Source organism: Hoplias malabaricus, chromosome 9 (genome assembly GCF_029633855.1).
Source record: "Hoplias malabaricus isolate fHopMal1 chromosome 9, fHopMal1.hap1, whole genome shotgun sequence".
Lineage (NCBI taxonomy): Eukaryota > Metazoa > Chordata > Actinopteri > Characiformes > Erythrinidae > Hoplias > Hoplias malabaricus.
The window spans coordinates 4,460,415-4,478,046 of record NC_089808.1 but is presented as its reverse complement, the minus strand read 5'-3'; the positions used below and the strand labels follow the sequence as shown (position 1 = coordinate 4,478,046).

At 36.3% G+C, this 17,632-nt stretch overlaps 1 protein-coding gene across 1 annotated transcript in view; it reads left to right on the top strand.

Moving 5' to 3' along the window:
- Positions 1-16,933, top strand: part of LOC136707021 (coagulation factor XIII A chain-like) — an 18,596-nt gene extending 1,663 nt beyond the window's left edge. Inside the window, exons 2-15 of the mRNA XM_066680851.1 lie at positions 1,170-1,407; positions 2,977-3,165; positions 5,813-6,061; positions 7,183-7,301; positions 8,136-8,243; positions 9,204-9,381; positions 10,006-10,144; positions 10,355-10,458; positions 10,787-10,875; positions 12,071-12,224; positions 13,023-13,298; positions 15,172-15,332; positions 15,991-16,127; positions 16,472-16,933. Of these exons, the coding sequence (XP_066536948.1) occupies positions 1,209-1,407; positions 2,977-3,165; positions 5,813-6,061; positions 7,183-7,301; positions 8,136-8,243; positions 9,204-9,381; positions 10,006-10,144; positions 10,355-10,458; positions 10,787-10,875; positions 12,071-12,224; positions 13,023-13,298; positions 15,172-15,332; positions 15,991-16,127; positions 16,472-16,613 (2,244 nt within the window). The 5' untranslated portion in view covers positions 1,170-1,208 and the 3' untranslated portion in view covers positions 16,614-16,933. The remainder of the gene's footprint in view (positions 1-1,169; positions 1,408-2,976; positions 3,166-5,812; positions 6,062-7,182; positions 7,302-8,135; positions 8,244-9,203; positions 9,382-10,005; positions 10,145-10,354; positions 10,459-10,786; positions 10,876-12,070; positions 12,225-13,022; positions 13,299-15,171; positions 15,333-15,990; positions 16,128-16,471) is intronic.
- The last annotated feature ends 699 nt before the right edge of the window (positions 16,934-17,632 follow it).

Genomic DNA, 17,632 nt, shown 5'->3' with positions numbered 1-17,632 from the left:
TTTTGTTTTTCTTTTCTTTCTTTTTTTTTTTTTAAAGGAACAACTGCCCTAACTTGTAACATACATCTCAAGTAGCTTATATAGGGTAAGAAATAAAGATACATGTTATATTTAAACCTATTATCAGAAGAATTGTGACATTTTTGAAAAATGTAGTAAAACAAGAATCTGTGATTTGTTAATTTTTTAATGGCATTATTTAACTTTATTTAACCATTGCCTGATTCTTAACTTCATGACGTGTGGTAAAAGACAGATCTCTAAAAACCCTTAAAAAGCCATGCAGCTATAGCACAAACAGATGAAAGGCCTGGCATATATATATATATATATATATATATATATAATGTCATTTAAGCAGAGATTCAAGAGGATTATTTCAACAAATATTTTTTATTGCATTTTAAAAAATGTCCCAACATTTCACAACATTGAGATTCTGGTTAAATACTTTATATTTTATATGAATCCTGCAGGAACAACAAGTGATATTTTGTATGTAAAATACAGTAAGAAGTAAGTGTCTCGCAACCATTGTTATTATTTTTTGCAGTTCTGATTCCCACCGAGACAAATTTATCTTAGTTCTTGCACATTTGCTGACTCATGCTTCTGGGCCCTTGGCTTGAGGCGATTAAGACAGATGTGACAAGAGCTTGTTCAGGTCATTCATCATCATCAGACACTCATGTTAGCCACAGGAATGTGTGGCTTTCCTGATAGAATGTAACAGGGGTGTGTAGAAGCCAAATGGGGGCAATGAGGAAGCATGAGCTTGGCTGGTTCTTTCATAATGTTCTTCAGAGCTGTTGTGAAATTAATTAAATACAAATATGATACAAGGCATTAATAAGAATGCTGAAGCTGTTTTTTACTAATCTGTGACACATGGCTTTTATCACTATATTCTTATATAGTATAGTATTTTAGTATTTTAGTATTTTAGAGCGGTTTACATGTTAGCTACATGAGCTCTTCATTACATCTAACAAAAAAACACAGGACCTTTTAGAGGCTTATGTCAGCTTTGAAAATGACTTCCTTCAGGACCAGTCACAAGACTTAAACCAAGGGTTATATTTAGTGCTTCAGTAGTTTTATGAGTACTAGCCTTGGGTTAAATATTGCACTATTTACTGCATATGATTTTTCTCTTTTCCAACATTTAGGAGTTTTGTGTTAGTTGTGCTTTCACCAGTACACCAGCTATGGAAGACCAGGTGACACCTGAGCCTACTGGGACCCCAGCAGCCCCTGCAGCCCCTGCAGCCCCTGCTGTACGCCCCAAAAGAGTGTCCTACCGCGGACGCAGTGTGGCTCCTGCAGCCAGTTCCAACATGGATGATGGAGAAGTCCCTCAGTTTGAGCCCTTCATGCTCCTGCCCAGAGGCCCTCCACCTCTTAATGGTAAGCTTTGATAGGGTGTGTCTTTCAATAGATTTGATTACCACAGTGTTGGTTTAGAGAAGACCACTTTATAATCCTGACCATGGTTGTTTCACACATTAAAATTAAGGTTGTGGAGGCTCTGGTAAAGTTACACTTTTTGTTGACTGAGATGTATCTGTTCTATGAAAAATATAACCTCTGGCCAAATGTGTTATGCAGCTGTCACGATCTGCTTTTGTTTAGGTTCATTTAGCCCCATGTTTTGCTCTGTTAGTTCTTGTCCTAGTCACGTGTTCTCCAAGTTGCCTTAGTCCTGCCTCGTTCTATGATGGTCATGTGAGCGGCTCACAGGTGCAGATTCTTCTGATCCTCTATATAATCTCAATGTGTTCAGTTTTGTCTGGTAGCTCTTTGTGAATGTGTCACTTCTCCCTTGTGCTTGTGTTCACATGGTGTTTTATTGTATCTCTGTGTTTAATTATGTGCTTTAATATGGAACGCCATTTTCACAGTTAGTGTTGAGCATGACCATGTTGATTTTGCAAATAATACTTCGAAAAACAATAATTATTTGCCCCAAAAAGTAGAATAGAATTTTTATGGAAGTTATTATTTTATTTTTTAAATTATTTTTATAAAGTACAGTGCTGTGCAACAGTTTTAGGCACCCTATTTTTTTAGTTTATTTATTTATTTTATGCATCGTTGAGTCAATACAAAAACACTTTAGATTTACTTTACCAATAAAAAAGAAGTGTGGCAATCCAACTTCTTAAAAGAACTGTGGCAGATTCTCCAAGACGCTCAGTAAAACTACCTTCTAATTTCTTTATAAAACTGTATAAACAGTACCTTGGACTAATATTTAAGAAAAATATAAAGCAAATGGTCGTCACATATAATACTGACTTTCATTAATGTTTAATGCACGTTGTTGTCTCTTTTTTCAAGTAATAAAACATTAATTCTATTATATCTGAAGTCATGTGTCCAAAACCTTTGCACAGTACTGTACATCTCTCATGAAATGAAGAATCAAACAGCTTTTTCAGCTCTGAATAAACCACTAATTAAAGGCAACTTTGATGACACTGTGGAACTCTCACAGTTTTATGTTTAGTATGAAATGGGATTTGTATGTGGCTGAAGTTGAATTTCTCTGTAATATTTATTCACTGTTTAAATTACCATTCAATCTGCTTTGAAACCCTTTTGTAGCATTCTCTGTGTGTGTTTACTTTTATTAGCAATCTCCTGCATTTGGAGTCAGCTCCATCTGAATTAATCTGTAACAGCAAAAAAATACATCAATATTTCCCACATATGGAGCAGGAATACAGAAACATCATCTCTTTTCATGCTTTTCAACATTTTGAGGTCCCTACACCTACCAAACGCTTCCAGATTTCTCATGACTCACCCACTGATGCACAGAAAAACAAAAATCCTGAGCCCTTTCAAACAGAGTCTATTCATTGGCACCTTGTAATATTTTCTGGAGCCCAGAATGGGGAATATCACAATTGTTCATTCACCAGATTTTTTATTATTCATGAATATTCCATTTGTTTTGTCACTTTTATTCAGAGTACCTGGATATCACTTCTGTTGACCTACTCAAGGAGCCCCATGATGTGAACAAGCAGAGGCACCATACTCACCTTTACTCCAGTGACAGTCTGATTGTGCGCAGAGCTCAGGAGTTCCAGATCAAGATCGAGTTTAACCGTCCCTACAACCCTAAAGAGGACAAGTTTGCGGTTGAGTTTGTCATAGGTGTGTTTTATTCTGAAACACAGCTACTCCATTTGTTCAGTGTACACTGCCGTTATAGAAGTTACATGCATCTCAAATTTACCCAGTAAACAAGGAACATCCCTGGACGTTCAGAATAGGTCTAAAAGTAGTCTGTCCATCAAGGACATATTTTAAACGTCAATGGACGTCCAAAATCCATCTTAATAAGTTAGTTATCAAGTGGTGACCAATCGATAACGTCAGTGAACGTCCAAAATACGTTTTATACAAGTCATTTATTTTGGGACCAATTAATAACGTTAATGGACGTCCGAAATACGTCTAATAGTCGTCTTTTCAATGTGTGTGTTTGGACGTCTTTTCAACTTTCATTTTCAACCTTAAGAGAACGTTGATTAGACGGCAGTCATTACGTTACTTCAACATTGAATCAACGGCTAAATGTTTACTGGGTACATTCAGCTATTTGGTGCCATTAATGTTTTTGTGCCACCAAATCGTAAGTAGAAACTCTTTATACTCACTCCATTACTCCAGTTGTTAAAACATTTTTTTAAAAAGCTTACTTACCTGAGTATTTTCAAAAACTAATAATTTTACTTTTACTCAAGTATTTTAGTCAGAGAAGCAATTCTCCTTTCACACACATACTATTTAGGCATTAACACTGATAAATAGATTCCTTTTTTGTGTTTTAAGTTATGTTACTGTGACATCTGAGGTAGGTGGAGGAAAGACAGGGGCTGGTGAAGTAACTGCAGAGCTTTTATAATGGATTACATTTAGAATCAGCCTGACGTTCCTTTGGAACATGGCTTTCCAGTCTTTCATTCTCTTCAGTCCAAATGTCAAAAAAAAAAAGTCTGCAGTTTAGATTCTGTCTCTCCCCAATCTCCCACAACCTTCTGTGGAAAACATGCAGATAAATATGCTGAAATTAACAATGCACAGGTGAAAGGCACAGAATAAATTGCATGTTGGTTCACCAGGACTAGCTTTCCATCTCACAGCTGAGGTTTGGCCACACCGCCCACAATGCCACAGGCACTGCTCTGTGACTGGTCCCACCACTGACTGGGATTTCATTTTTGTATTAGAAGAATCCACAAAATAGAGAAGATAACCATGTAACAATTTTCTATTTCTTTACTAATAATTACTGGATACACTCTTAAAGGTGCAACAAAAGGCTATACACGCTGATGCCATAGAAGAACCACTTTTTTTGTTCTGTAAAGGAACCTTGTTGCTAATTTATTTAAATGAGTAAAGAACCTTAAGACTGAGTGATGTGTTTTTAAATATTTAAAAGACACACTCACTACACCCTCACATTTCTTAAACAACCATGGTTCTTTATGGAACCAAAAGTGGTTCTTCTATGGCATTGCTCAAAGAACCCTTTGTAGCACCTTTATTAAGAGTGTATATTGAAGACTTCCACTGCAGTTTATTAATAACTGCTTAAGAGATTTTGATCTGATACATTTGTAATTTGTAAAATGTGAGGCCATTACATTGGTGACACTGCTTCACCTTTAATGATGTCAAGTAGTATATTCCGCTTCTAGCGAAGTTCCTCTTTTCATGGGAGCAACTGATGAAGTGTCTTGAGAAATATCCCTCTGACACAGCAATAATCTCCTTCTTGTGTCACAGTTAAGAAAATGTGGAGTAAACATTGCCCCATCATCACTTTCCCTGACATGCTTCCCGATGCACACAATTTCCTCTTTAGGTTCTGCTCCCATTTTTTTTAAACTTAAGACATGAGTTTTATATAAATATTAACAAAAGCGTGGCTAACAACAGTTCTCAAAATGTAAGGGTACAACTTTAAAATAAGAGTACAATTACAAAGGTTTAAAAATTACAAATGGTTAAACCTGTTCATTACATGGATTTTTTATAAGGTTGTAAACAAATTAAAGATCATTAATCATTATTTTAACACACAGAACAGTCAAGGTTGGCTGTTACTTAAAATGGCAGACGTCTTATTGAAAATATCAATGTAAAAAATAAGCTGAGAATGTGAATTCAGTCATTTCATAAATGAAGGTGCACCATGTTATAATCACTGTCTAAAAAGACATTTTATCAGTATTTGATTCTGTTTGGTGTTTAAATGGTTAAACCTATTAACAAATATACGCTGGAGCTGATATGTTTAATGTAAACTGATGGAGAAGACAAAGTAAGTCAGATGTTAAGTTTAAATGCAGATGCACGTGGGTTTACTAGTTGATAAATTACAGTACATTGTTACCACTTTCTGTCTATGTATTTTAAACGATTTTTAATGACTTTTACTGTGTTTACAACCTTTTTAGCATCTTTAAACAAGTGTAGCCTTATAATAAACTGACACCTACATCAGTAATATAAAACTGCAATTTGGAAGGAAAATGTAGAGACTGAGGGAGGATACTTTAGGATAATCCAGTTGGCTCAGAAGGAAAAAGTAGTACTTTTAAATAGTATTTTTATGACAAAAACTAAACAAAAACGGATACCTATTAACTCAAAAAATGATTTCCTGTCATTAGTTGATTCCATTGATCTTATTAGGCATACAGACACATTTTGGCAGTATAGTTTATGTGAGAATTAGGACAAAATTCATTTTATTATATAAATCATTGTATTGTGTTTTGTTTACTAGGTGCCAGCCCCCAGTATAGTAAGGGCACCTACATCCCAGTGTTCCCTACTGAGGAGCGGCAGAGCATATGGCGTGGTCAGGTGCTGGAAAGTGTTGGCAATGTGGTCACTATGGGCATCACCACTGCCTCTGACTGCATTGTGGGAAAATATGGGCTGTATGTTGCTGTAATCACTAAATACGGCATCCGAAGGACAACGAGGGACCCCACACGGGACCTTTACATCATCTTCAACCCCTGGTCACCAGGTGAGAAGGTTCTTTTCTGCCAAAACATACTACGTGCATTAACCTACATAAAGTGACATTAACTTACACAACTTCAGATAAAGAGAACAATTGAAGAGAACTAGATTTATTCATGTAATGGTTAAAAATGACTAATCATATTATAGACATGTGCCCATTCGATACGAAAAACACACTGTACGTATTGATTCCAATTTTTTTCCTAATACCTATATGTTTTTAATTAAATAAAAACAATCTGCGATCACATCTGTGATTTGTTATTTCTTCTGAACCTTTTGAAATGGTTTATCTGACAACGGTACAAGACAAAATGTATCCAAAATTTTCACGGTCCAACTTGTAAATGTGGTCACCATTTTCTGCATTTTCTCTGAATGATGTGCTAAAGGAGACAGACCTGGTCTACACCAGCCAAGCACTCACACTCTATATACAAAGCCACATTGTTGAAGGAGTGGCAAAATGAGACTCCTGGTATTGTCCTGCTAATATAATCATAAGCTTAACAGAAGAAGACTTTCCATTGATGGCATATATTTCACCAATATACTCTTCAACATCAGTGGTTTGTGTTTTCATATATATGCAGTGATCCAGCCCCTTTATCATTACAGTGGTTGACTTTGTATTTTAAATATTTAGGTGAAACATTTTATGCCAACATCCTGTTTTTAATTGCATTTAAGGACGCAGCATGTACAGGCCAACTACAAAAAAAATACAGAAACATTTGAGACTTATTAATATTTACCTGGGCGGCACGGTGGTGTCGCACTCACACAGCTCCAGGGACCTGGAGGTTGTGGGTTTGATTCCCACTCCGGGTGACTGTCTGTGAGGAGTGTGGTGTGTTCTCCCTGTGTCTGCGTGGGTTTCCTCCAGGTGCTCTGATTTCCTCCCACGCTCCAAAAACACACGTTGGTAGGTGGATTGGAGACTCAAATGTGTCCGTAGGTGTGAGTGTGTGAGTGTGTGTGACTGGCGGCCCCTCCAGGGTGTATTCCCGCCTTGCGCCCAATGATTCCAGGTAGGCTCTGGACCCACCGCGCCCCTGAACTGGATAAGGGTTACAGACAATGAATGAATGAATGAATATTTACCCGTTTTTCTCTCTGTAGGTGATTCAGTGTTTCTTGATGATGAAGAACAGAGGTATGAATATGTGATGAATGAGCTGGGAATCATCTATCATGGCGCATATGAAGACATAGCGGAACGTGCCTGGAACTATGGACAAGTACAAATCAGTATTTACATACAAATATATGAACAATAAACTCTCCATGCACCAGTCTGTGTTTGATGAAGCAGATCTGACTGTCATTACATAGGAAAAGATTTGATGATAGTATCCAAGGGTTGCGAACACGTGAGCATATTTTATTTGCTATTCAAAACTGTTATTGAGTATGTCATGTGGCTTACAGAAGTGAAATAGTAAATCTTTTCGATGGGGAATATGCCATGTATGGACATTTTATAAATTTAATTTAATTAAAAAACTGTACCATTTTGTACAGCACTGCCTCAGGAACCAGGCAGTATGTAATACATTTATTGCAAACATTTTATTTGAAATAGGCCTTAAGATTGGATAAGAATTTATCAAAAATCCACAATAAACTGGTGGATTTTCTTTATAAATAAAGTAAAAATATCCTGTATTTCTGTTTTTTGCACGTTTTAATCATAATCTGATTCTTTTCTCTAGTAAAATGTATTGTTTTCTGTGGGCAATTTTCTTCAGTAAAAAAAATAAATAAAGGAAACTATTTCCTAATGCAGTTAAACACAGTAAAATAGCTTAAAACGAACAAGACTAGACAATAGGTTACTTATCTTCTACTTCTTTTATCTGAGAATGAGACATTTTAGATGTTTTTGCATGTTTCACTTGTTAAAGCAGTATATTCACTTATTTGGATAAAACTGGAGATGCATTGCAAACCCTATCATGAGTTATAGAAGGTTGAGTTGTAGTAAGTTTGGTTACATATATTTAAACAACATGTTTAGAGCAGTTCAATCTCAATCTCTATAGAGAGTTTGTCTATTTTGTCCTCGTCTCTAGTTCGAGTACGGTATTCTGGACGCCTGTCTGTTTATCATGGATAAAGCTGATATGCCTCTCACCAGTCGTGGAGATCCCATCAAGATCAGCAGGAAGGCGTCTGCCATGGTGAGATATAAATTCAGGTCAAGTGGTCTTTGTTACCATTGCTCCATGTTATTTGTCAATTTTGGAAGAAAGTTTCATTCTTTAGGCCCAGGATGTCACTCAGAACAGTGCAGACACACAACGCTGTGGAAACAGTGTATCAGTAATGTAATGTAATCAGTGGGAAGAACCATTTTATTGCCTTTTTTTGTATCAAAATGTCATGATGAATGGAAAAAGAGAATCAGTTCTGTTTAATATGCACAGTTAAGTGAACAGTTTGCTACATTTTAAGGCTTTACTTAAAGAGAATATTCAGAAATCTGAACCAAATGTTATTTTATTGTTTGTTCTTCCAAAGATACAAAATGTGACCTCAGCAAGTGTCGTGACACATTTTTTTATGACATTTTTTATTTCAACAAATAATTATTTCTATCTTAAACTCAGAAATATATAAATAATGTACAAACTCTAATTTATAAAAAAGGAGGACAAATTTAAAAAAACATGTAAAAAACCATGTAATAATATACAAATGATTGAAAAATGATATTTAATACAAATAAAGTACAGTATTTTAGATTTTAAAATGGATATATTTAAATGATTAATTAATTAATATTTTAAATATTTTAATATTTGGCTTTTTGCCAGCTATATGTTTAAAAAAAGTTGGGATGGGGACAGGTTTACCAGTGTACTTGAGCCTCTTTTCTTGAAATCTGTTTGGGAACTGAGGAGACCAATTGCTGTAGTTTTAAAAGTGAAGTTTTGTCGTTAGGTTTTGCTCTGATAGCAGTCAAAACAAATGAACAGAACAATACAACTGACTGTTTTTCTTTTTCTTTAATTGTTTTTTTTTTATGTTTGTTTGTTTGTTTCTCTCTAATGCATTTTTATCCCTGCTTTAATTGTAATTATGGGAGTTGGAGCTGGCTGAGTATTCTACTTTAAACACTTGTGATATGTGTATAACAGATGAACTCCCGTGATGATGAAGGCGTTCTGGTGGGGAACTGGAGTGGTGATTACATGTATGGAGTGGCCCCAACCTCGTGGACGGGGAGTGCTGAGATTCTGCTGGACTACTCTGGCAGCAGAGGAACACCTGTGTGTTACGCACAGTGCTGGGTCTATGCAGCTGTATTTAACACCCGTGAGGAATACACTCATCGTACTCACACTGCCCTCTGCTGTCCAAACAGTGCTCTTACAAACATCGTACTGCTACTGACCTTCATACTGCTGAGTATAACTAGGCTAATGTAGTTGTGTTGGACCACTGTGGTCTGTAATGTATTTATGTCACATGTGTCAATATTAAAGAATTGAATTACCTGAATGTCCTTCTGATGGGTATATCAATTGTTTAATGTGAACTTATAAATGCAATAGTGTGGGTGTTATTATAAGACAGATCTTCCTGTTTATAAAATCATACTATTTTGCTGGGCTATTTAGCAGAATTGTTATTCAAGTAACTGTGTGTATTTCCAATTGGTACATTCATTATTAAATTGTTAGTGTAAAGACTATATTAAATATGTGTAATATATGTGTAAATATATGTTTATGGTTTTTTTCTGTAACCATTTTATGTAGGGACTGGAGCTTGCTCAGAATCACTGGGCGTGAGGCAGGAACACACCCTGAACAGGGCATCACACAAACATACATTCTTGCTGACACACTTACACCTATGGACATTTTTGAATAAGCCGTCTATATATAACACACTGAACACACACTCTCTCACACACCTCTGTCTTTATTTCCTCAGTCTTGCGCTGTCTGGGGATCCCCAGCAGAGTTGTAACCAACTACTTTTCTGCTCATGACAACGATGGGAACCTGAAGATGGACATTATACTGGACGAAAATGGAAAGGTGGACAGGAGCCGCACCCGAGACTCCATCTGGTGAGCTTTGTTGATAAACCACCAAGACTTGAAATCTGCTGTAATACAAAAATACAACCCCGTGGAGGTTAAATGACACTGTGCAGTATGTGGTATTTGCACTTGTATGTTTCCAAGTAAATAAATTTAAGTGGTTAGGCAGTTAAGAGTTTCTACAACGAGGGTCATTCAATCAAAAGAGACTTACCCTGTGTTGCTAATATCCTACAGGAACTATCACTGCTGGACCGAGTGCTACATGGCCAGGCCGGACCTGCCTGAAGGCTTTGGGGGGTGGCAGGTTGTGGATGCTACTCCTCAGGAGACAAGTGATGGTGAGAAAACAAACTCATACTGTCACAGCTGGAACAAAGCTGTCCTTTTAAACTGTGTGGTAGTGTAATGATGACTCAACCAATGAAAACAGGAATATGAACTTTTAACATGAGCTTGCATCGAAATATTGCCTTTCTCTTGAAAAAGTCCATCTATATGAGATGCAAGGTTTTGTCCAACAAGGACATAATCATATGTAAGACATGTGAGTAACAGAAGCACATACGTCTGATAATACATGTTATGAATGCACCTCTGATATGGATCAGAAGGCCAGTCTTATTACAGTAGCATTGTCATTGTTATAGTATGAGCACTGTGTGACAGGTATGTACAGGTGTGGACCTGCATCTGTGACTGCTATCAAACACGGCCAAGTCTGCTATCCCTTTGATGCCCCCTTTGTGTTTGCTGAGGTATGTTTGCTAATCTAATCATTGTAGTGTTTCCAAACCGGCTCTTTGTTTTTCTCACTGTGTCACTGCCCTTCATAGGTTCAGCTCTAATGTACACTATAGAGAAGGCCAGAATTTGACACATAGTTTTTCCCCTGTCACCATACATTTCATGATTTAGATTTAATTAAAGTTTCCATTCAGAAAAATAGCTCAGAGACTCATTAATTTCAAGCTGTGCTTACTGTATGAGTATTGGATGTTAACAAAGGTGTTATGACCCAGCCTAGGGTTGAGTTGTAACAGAAAGAGATGTATGTTGTGGTTGATGTGTGGGAAATGAAGAACTGAAACAGAGATGAGAATGTGGATGAAAAGGACACAAACGGAAACACAGAATGTATAATGAATAGAATATATATTGTAGATGTGATATTTACAATGACACAAACACCAGTGAACTTCAGGATGGCCTTATGCCAACAAAAATAACACACACCCCTCCTAACTGACCCACAGACAGCTCTAATTTACCTAAGTGGAAAACAAAGAAAACAAAAGACAATGTCATACTTCACTCCCTATGTATACACAAAAACACACAAAACACACTCCCAGAACAAACGGCAGCCAGCTCTACTCTGGTGAAATATGTATATACAGTGTTTACAATACTTTACAGAAAACAAATCTAACGTCAGTATTCAAAAGGAGCAAAACAAAACTCGTAGTCGAAGTAGGAATGTCACAAAGTCAATACCAAGAAACACACAGAATTCAATATACACAACGCAAAACACCAAGCACAAACATGGCTGTCACACAGACGTATTTATGATTCCCACCGAGATAACGTAGAGGAAACGGTGACAGACAGAACACATGGACTGCACTGTGGAATGAACTCTAGACGGGTGAACAAGCACACAGACTGGAACAGACTACAGAGCCTAGAATTTTACAGAGACAGAGAAAACATACACAGCGCAGCGTAACAGTGTCCTTAGACTATTGGCAGGTTCATAAATTACTGGAAGTAATTGAGCAAAGTAAATGAGCAGTGCACAAACTAACCTTGCCAAATGTTTCTTTGGAAAAACATTACACAGTTATTAAGTAGCATCATTAATTCAGTGATATACAGATACAGTGAATTTTTGCCATTTAGCATTCCTTTCTGCTTAATATGTTGGTAATGGCTGACTGTTCTTTGCAGGTGAACAGTGATGTGGTGTTCTACCGCAGGAGCAAAGAGGGCACGCTGCAGCCGGCCAGGGTCAATACCAGCCATGTGGGTCGCCTGGTACTAACCAAAGCAGTGCTTCATGAAGGACGTAGCGACATCACTGACAAGTACAAGTTCCCTGAGGGTAGGAGAGCTGGAGCACTACAGTATGGTGGAAAATATAATTTGGCATATAGTACAAGGAACTTCAAATTTCCTGGGCTTAATTTTTGTGACTTAAACTAATAATATTTATATTTATTTTAGACATCTCCATTTGCTTACATTAATGAGCATGAGATTAAAATACTTATTTATAACTTTAATACTTAATACTTAAATACGTAATTATTACTTACGTAATAATGGTAGAATTTTAAGCATTGAAAAAAGTAAAGTTTTACCTTCCTAGATACCAATATAATTCATGAAGCAATCTATTGGCAAAGATACAATATGGAAAATCTAATCTCATTTTAATACATTGTTTATAGGAGCCTATTGGACCATGATGCCTGAAAAAATCTTCTAAAAAATCTGTCAAAAAACGTATAAAGACATATTTACATCTGATTATGAACTTGTAGAATCCACTATTAAAGATAATAAAATATATGATATTTTCAATTTTTTAAATATTGTAAAAAAGATTATAATATTAACTTTAACTAGTTTTTATTCATGTAGAGAAAATATCTTATTTCACTGGAATTTTGTTCATTTAACTTACATCCTTTTGATTTTTTTGAATAAGCAAAAAAAAAAAACCTTTTATATAAATAAGCAGATTTATTTATTTAAGTCTGAATATAAGTATGGTTCAAATAATTCAGTTATTTTCTGTCGGTTTAAACTGCTCTGAAGGGCTTTTTGGATCCTAATGATTTATCTCTGTAAAATTTCCACTAAAATTATTTATCCATTTTTATCTGTATGTCATCAGGCTCCGCAGAGGAGCGCAGGGTTTTGGAGAAGGCAGAAGAGTTTGGCTGTCAACGGGAGAAGGTGTCTGTTCCTGAGGGAGATGTTGCTGTGGAGATTCCAGCAATGGAGGTGCAGTTGGGGGACGATTTTGAGCTGGTGCTGGAGTTTATTAACCATAGTAGCCAGCAGCGCACTGTGGAAATTTATATCAGTGGCAGCGTGGTCTTTTACACTGGAGTGCACAGTGCCGAGGTCATTCTCCAAACTCCCACTGTAAAACTGCAGCCACAACAAAGTAAGAATATGGAAATGTGGAAGAAGTGTGTGTGTGTGTGTGTGTGAGTGTGTGTTTGCACATTGTCGTTGTCAGAACAAAACCTTGCATGTCTGAAATGATAAGCTTAAAGCAGATGGAAAAAATAACATAAAACTTTAATGGAAGTCAATGTACAAACATTATATTTCAAGCCGTATTTCAGCATCTCTTTGGATCCATTTATTAGGTAATTTTGGCAGTTTTAAGGAGAGTTTCCAAATTTTATAAAATCAACGGATACAAGGGTTTGACAAACAGTGAGGAAAGGGACACGCTGGAAGACGAAAGTTGTATCTGCGGTGCAGAAGAGCGAGGCACAAAGTTCCATGGGGTAAAATGTAACATGGACATGTAATTAATGTTCAAACAAATTGTGCTTTAAGCTGCATCATTTTCTTATAGCAATGTGAGAAACGATTTGAATTTTGAAATAAACTGGACAGCTTTTGTAGAGCATTCACCTTCAACATAGTTTTGAGAGTATAAAATCAAAATTTCAATCACACATTTTTCAATAACTAAAATTCATGTTTAAGTCAGAATTTACACGTATTTATATGGGCCCTTCACATTTCTTTTAAATACAGAATTGCTGCATAGTCTCAACAGCCTTTTTTATTGTATTATATTGATGCAAAACTGGAAATCTTGTTGGGTTGAAATGTTTTAGAATCTAATTTGCATATATTTGCATATATATTGCTTTCAGCAAGCTGTTCATAAATTCAAGTGCTCAATAGAAAATGTATTTTTAGCAGAGTTGTGTCTTTAGTATCAAGATATATATTAATATATTCAAATAAGTTTAGAATTACTTCACCAAAATATTGATGTGCACCATTCTACCCAAGTTATGGTTTTGTTTATAATTTTATCAGCGACATGAATTTAAGCATAATTTCAATCTTTACCAATTAGCCCAAGCAAACAAAATGTTTGTAACATATTACTGCTCGATGCCGGTCTAGAAGAGGCGTTTTCCCTTACTGACCGACTAACTGACTCCTAATGGTGAAACACGCATGCAAGAGTAGGAACGTTATTTCACCTTCTGTTGTTAATTCAGCCATATTTTACCAAAAGAGGGAACGGTTCCAGTCTGTGAACTAAATTTTCAACCATTTCGTACATTTCCACTGACAAACTGGTCTGAAAACTTAATTCCCAGCTGGAGCCAAAGTAGAGTAGATTCTTCAGCGCGAATCGTGGCTTGTACGTGGCCGTGTCGAGGTCCAGTAACTCAAGAAAAATGTCAGAGCAGGGTAGTTTGCAACATTTCATGTAAATAAATAATAGGAAATAAAACAGGAACACACTCCATTTGTGTGTGTTTCTGGGGTTGTGTTTGGCTCTGCCTTGGTTACGTTTCTCTGCTGTTCACAAGCTCAGCAGGACGACTCAGAACACTGCAACACTTACAAATGTATTATATCTCACAGAGAGAGGATTGCTGAATTTGTCTTATTTCACGTGAGTGTGGGTCTTTGCCTAAAATATTCTATAGGAAAGTCGTGGGGAGTCATTTTGTGGAGCTAGTGCGTTTATAAAACATAGGTGCACAGCTGCTTTAAACTTCACATGCTTTAACCTGTTACACTGAATAAATAAGTAATTGTAATTCTTAAAATCAACATAATGTTATTGGTCTTTGTTCTTTGGTGGTAGATCATCTAGTATTTATTTTTAAATAAAAGGAACAAGAAAAACACTAACGCCTGTGACAGTGGCTATATGGCTAATGGTGGTCCGGCAAAAGTAGGCTTGCCTTGTTTTTTTTTTTCTTGTTATTTGTATTTTATTTTTAATATTATTTTATATTTTAATTTCTATTTCTATATTCTGCTGGTGTTAGGTAAGAAGGAGAAGGTGTTGGTACGCAGTAAGGATTATCAGAAGAAGCTGGTGGAGCAGGGGAGCCTGCATTTCATTGCTACAGGGAAAGTCAAGGAGACCGGAAAGATCATAACCGCCATGAGGCTTGTCAAAATACACTCCCCCAAGCTCTCCGTGAAGGTCCAACACAAAACACCTACATTTTTTGTGATGAACATACAAACACACACTTCTACATATACAATAGCACCAACACAAACACACACAATGACAACAAAATGCCTAAATTTAAATCTCACAACCTCTACTACCATTCATTCTTTCAAGGAGAGAAAACACCACTGTGTAGACATTAGGAACAATGAGCCGACACTTTTAATTTATAGGAACACTATGTAATATTTTTACCTTTAAAATACAAATTCAAAATCATTGTGATGCTTCTGACCTGTAACAGAGAGATTAGAGCTGCTGTTTTTGCTACTCTAGGCACTGCAGAAAATGCACTATGTAACCTTTGGAGGAAGGCAGCAAACCAACGCTTCTCCATTGATTTTAGAACAGTGCTGTAAAAATAATTTACACTATATTTAACATATGTTAAATATATGTTTCTATGTTAAGTACTATCTGTATGGAATGCGATAAATTGCTGTCAAACCCCTAGTAGATTTTTGACTTGGAATGCTTCAGCTATACAGTTAGTTGTTTTAGCTGAACAGCATTGTCTTCATTGACATACAGTCTGTGCAAAAGTATCATACTTTGTAAAACCTCTGGCTGAGTATATTTTTAAATTGGGTAAATATAGCCACATTTTTCTCTCTCTCTTTCTTAGGTGGCTGGCTCTCCGAGAGTGAGTGAGGAGATGTATGTGACAGTGGAGTTCACCAACCCCTTTAAGTTCAGTCTGGAAAATGTGTACGTTCGCCTGGAGGGGCCTGGGATCATGCCAGTAAATTCCAAGCATTACAGGTGAACAAATTCAAATTTAATTCCTGCACAAACATTTGTCTAATTTCATCTGACACACAGTTCCTTTAACATCACTGTAACATGCAGGCGCTTACTCAAAAGTTAATGTAAAAGGAATTAATTTCACTCCATTTTGTCTCATTGCTATTAATGTAATTTTAAATGAAAGTTAGACACATTTTACAGGGCATGTGTTGTTTCCAAATAATGTACAAACAAAACCAAAGAAGGCCATTTTCTAACAATACGTTGTACTTTGTATTAATGCATTGATTTACAGGGAAACATGGAAGCCCAAACTGAAAAAACCCTTAAAAATCTATATACCTGTGTGTGCTTTGCAGTGTAATTGGCCCAGGGAGCTCTATAACATGGACGGAGCGATTCAGTCCTCGGAGGGCAGGAACCACCAAGCTGATGGCCAGCCTGGACTGTACTGCTCTAAGGCAGGTGTATGGGGAGATAGACGTCAATATAGTACAATAAGTGCACATTGATGATCAGGATGACCCTGAATGAATAAGAGCAGTTAAAAGAACAGCATGGCTAGAGATCTGTGTTCAGTATCCCAGACACAGTGTGCATTAGGTAACAAGCTATTTGCTTTTGTATAAGACTGAATGGGGAGTTTAGGAAAATCACAGATTCGATGGGAAATAAAGGAAGCATTGATTAACAAAAAAGCATTAATATAGACTTTTGGCTAAACTATTTGTACACTGCTTATCGTTTGATCAGCAATATTATCACTGAAAGGTTAACTATGTAAACAGTGCTGGAAATAAAGAGTTTGAAAAACATTCATCTCTATTTTGATTTCTTTGAGACTGTTTTATTATATAGTAAAAGCAAATGAAAGACTTTTCCACGTGAAGAACAGCAAACAATACACTGATGTAAATGATAAATAATAGCGAGATAAAAGAAATGTAATATATTTGTGTTTTCTGGGTGCAATATTATACTCCAACTTTGCATTATATTTTTTTGCTAGTTCAGACCACACCCATAAAGGCTGAAACCTGGAGGTGAACTCATATTTTTGAGCAGGAATTCAGGGTGGCTTCAGAATGCATATGAAGCCAAATTAAAGGAACAATACGGATCACTATACAATGCTGTAAGAAATGCTTATATCATTCTGCATATGTTCTTTTCCAGAGAAAATTATAGTTTTAATCATGTTAGAAGTATACTAATGTAGTTTTAGGAGTCTTTCCCAAGGACAATTACTGGTGTAATGTAAGTCTGTCAAAGCTGAGATGACCAATTAATTATTACCACTAATAAACCACTAGTTATTAGGTCACATGAATGCAACTCAAAAGGCATTGTTTCTGGAAGATTATAGAGACAGAACCTTGATCCCATGTTAGCAGCATGCCATCCTGCTCGTAGCATTTTTTTACGGAAATAATTGAGATTCCAATATGTCATATGACTTTCATTCTATGAAATATCCTTCCTGTGGCATTCCATCTCATATGTTCTATGTCCACTGCTTA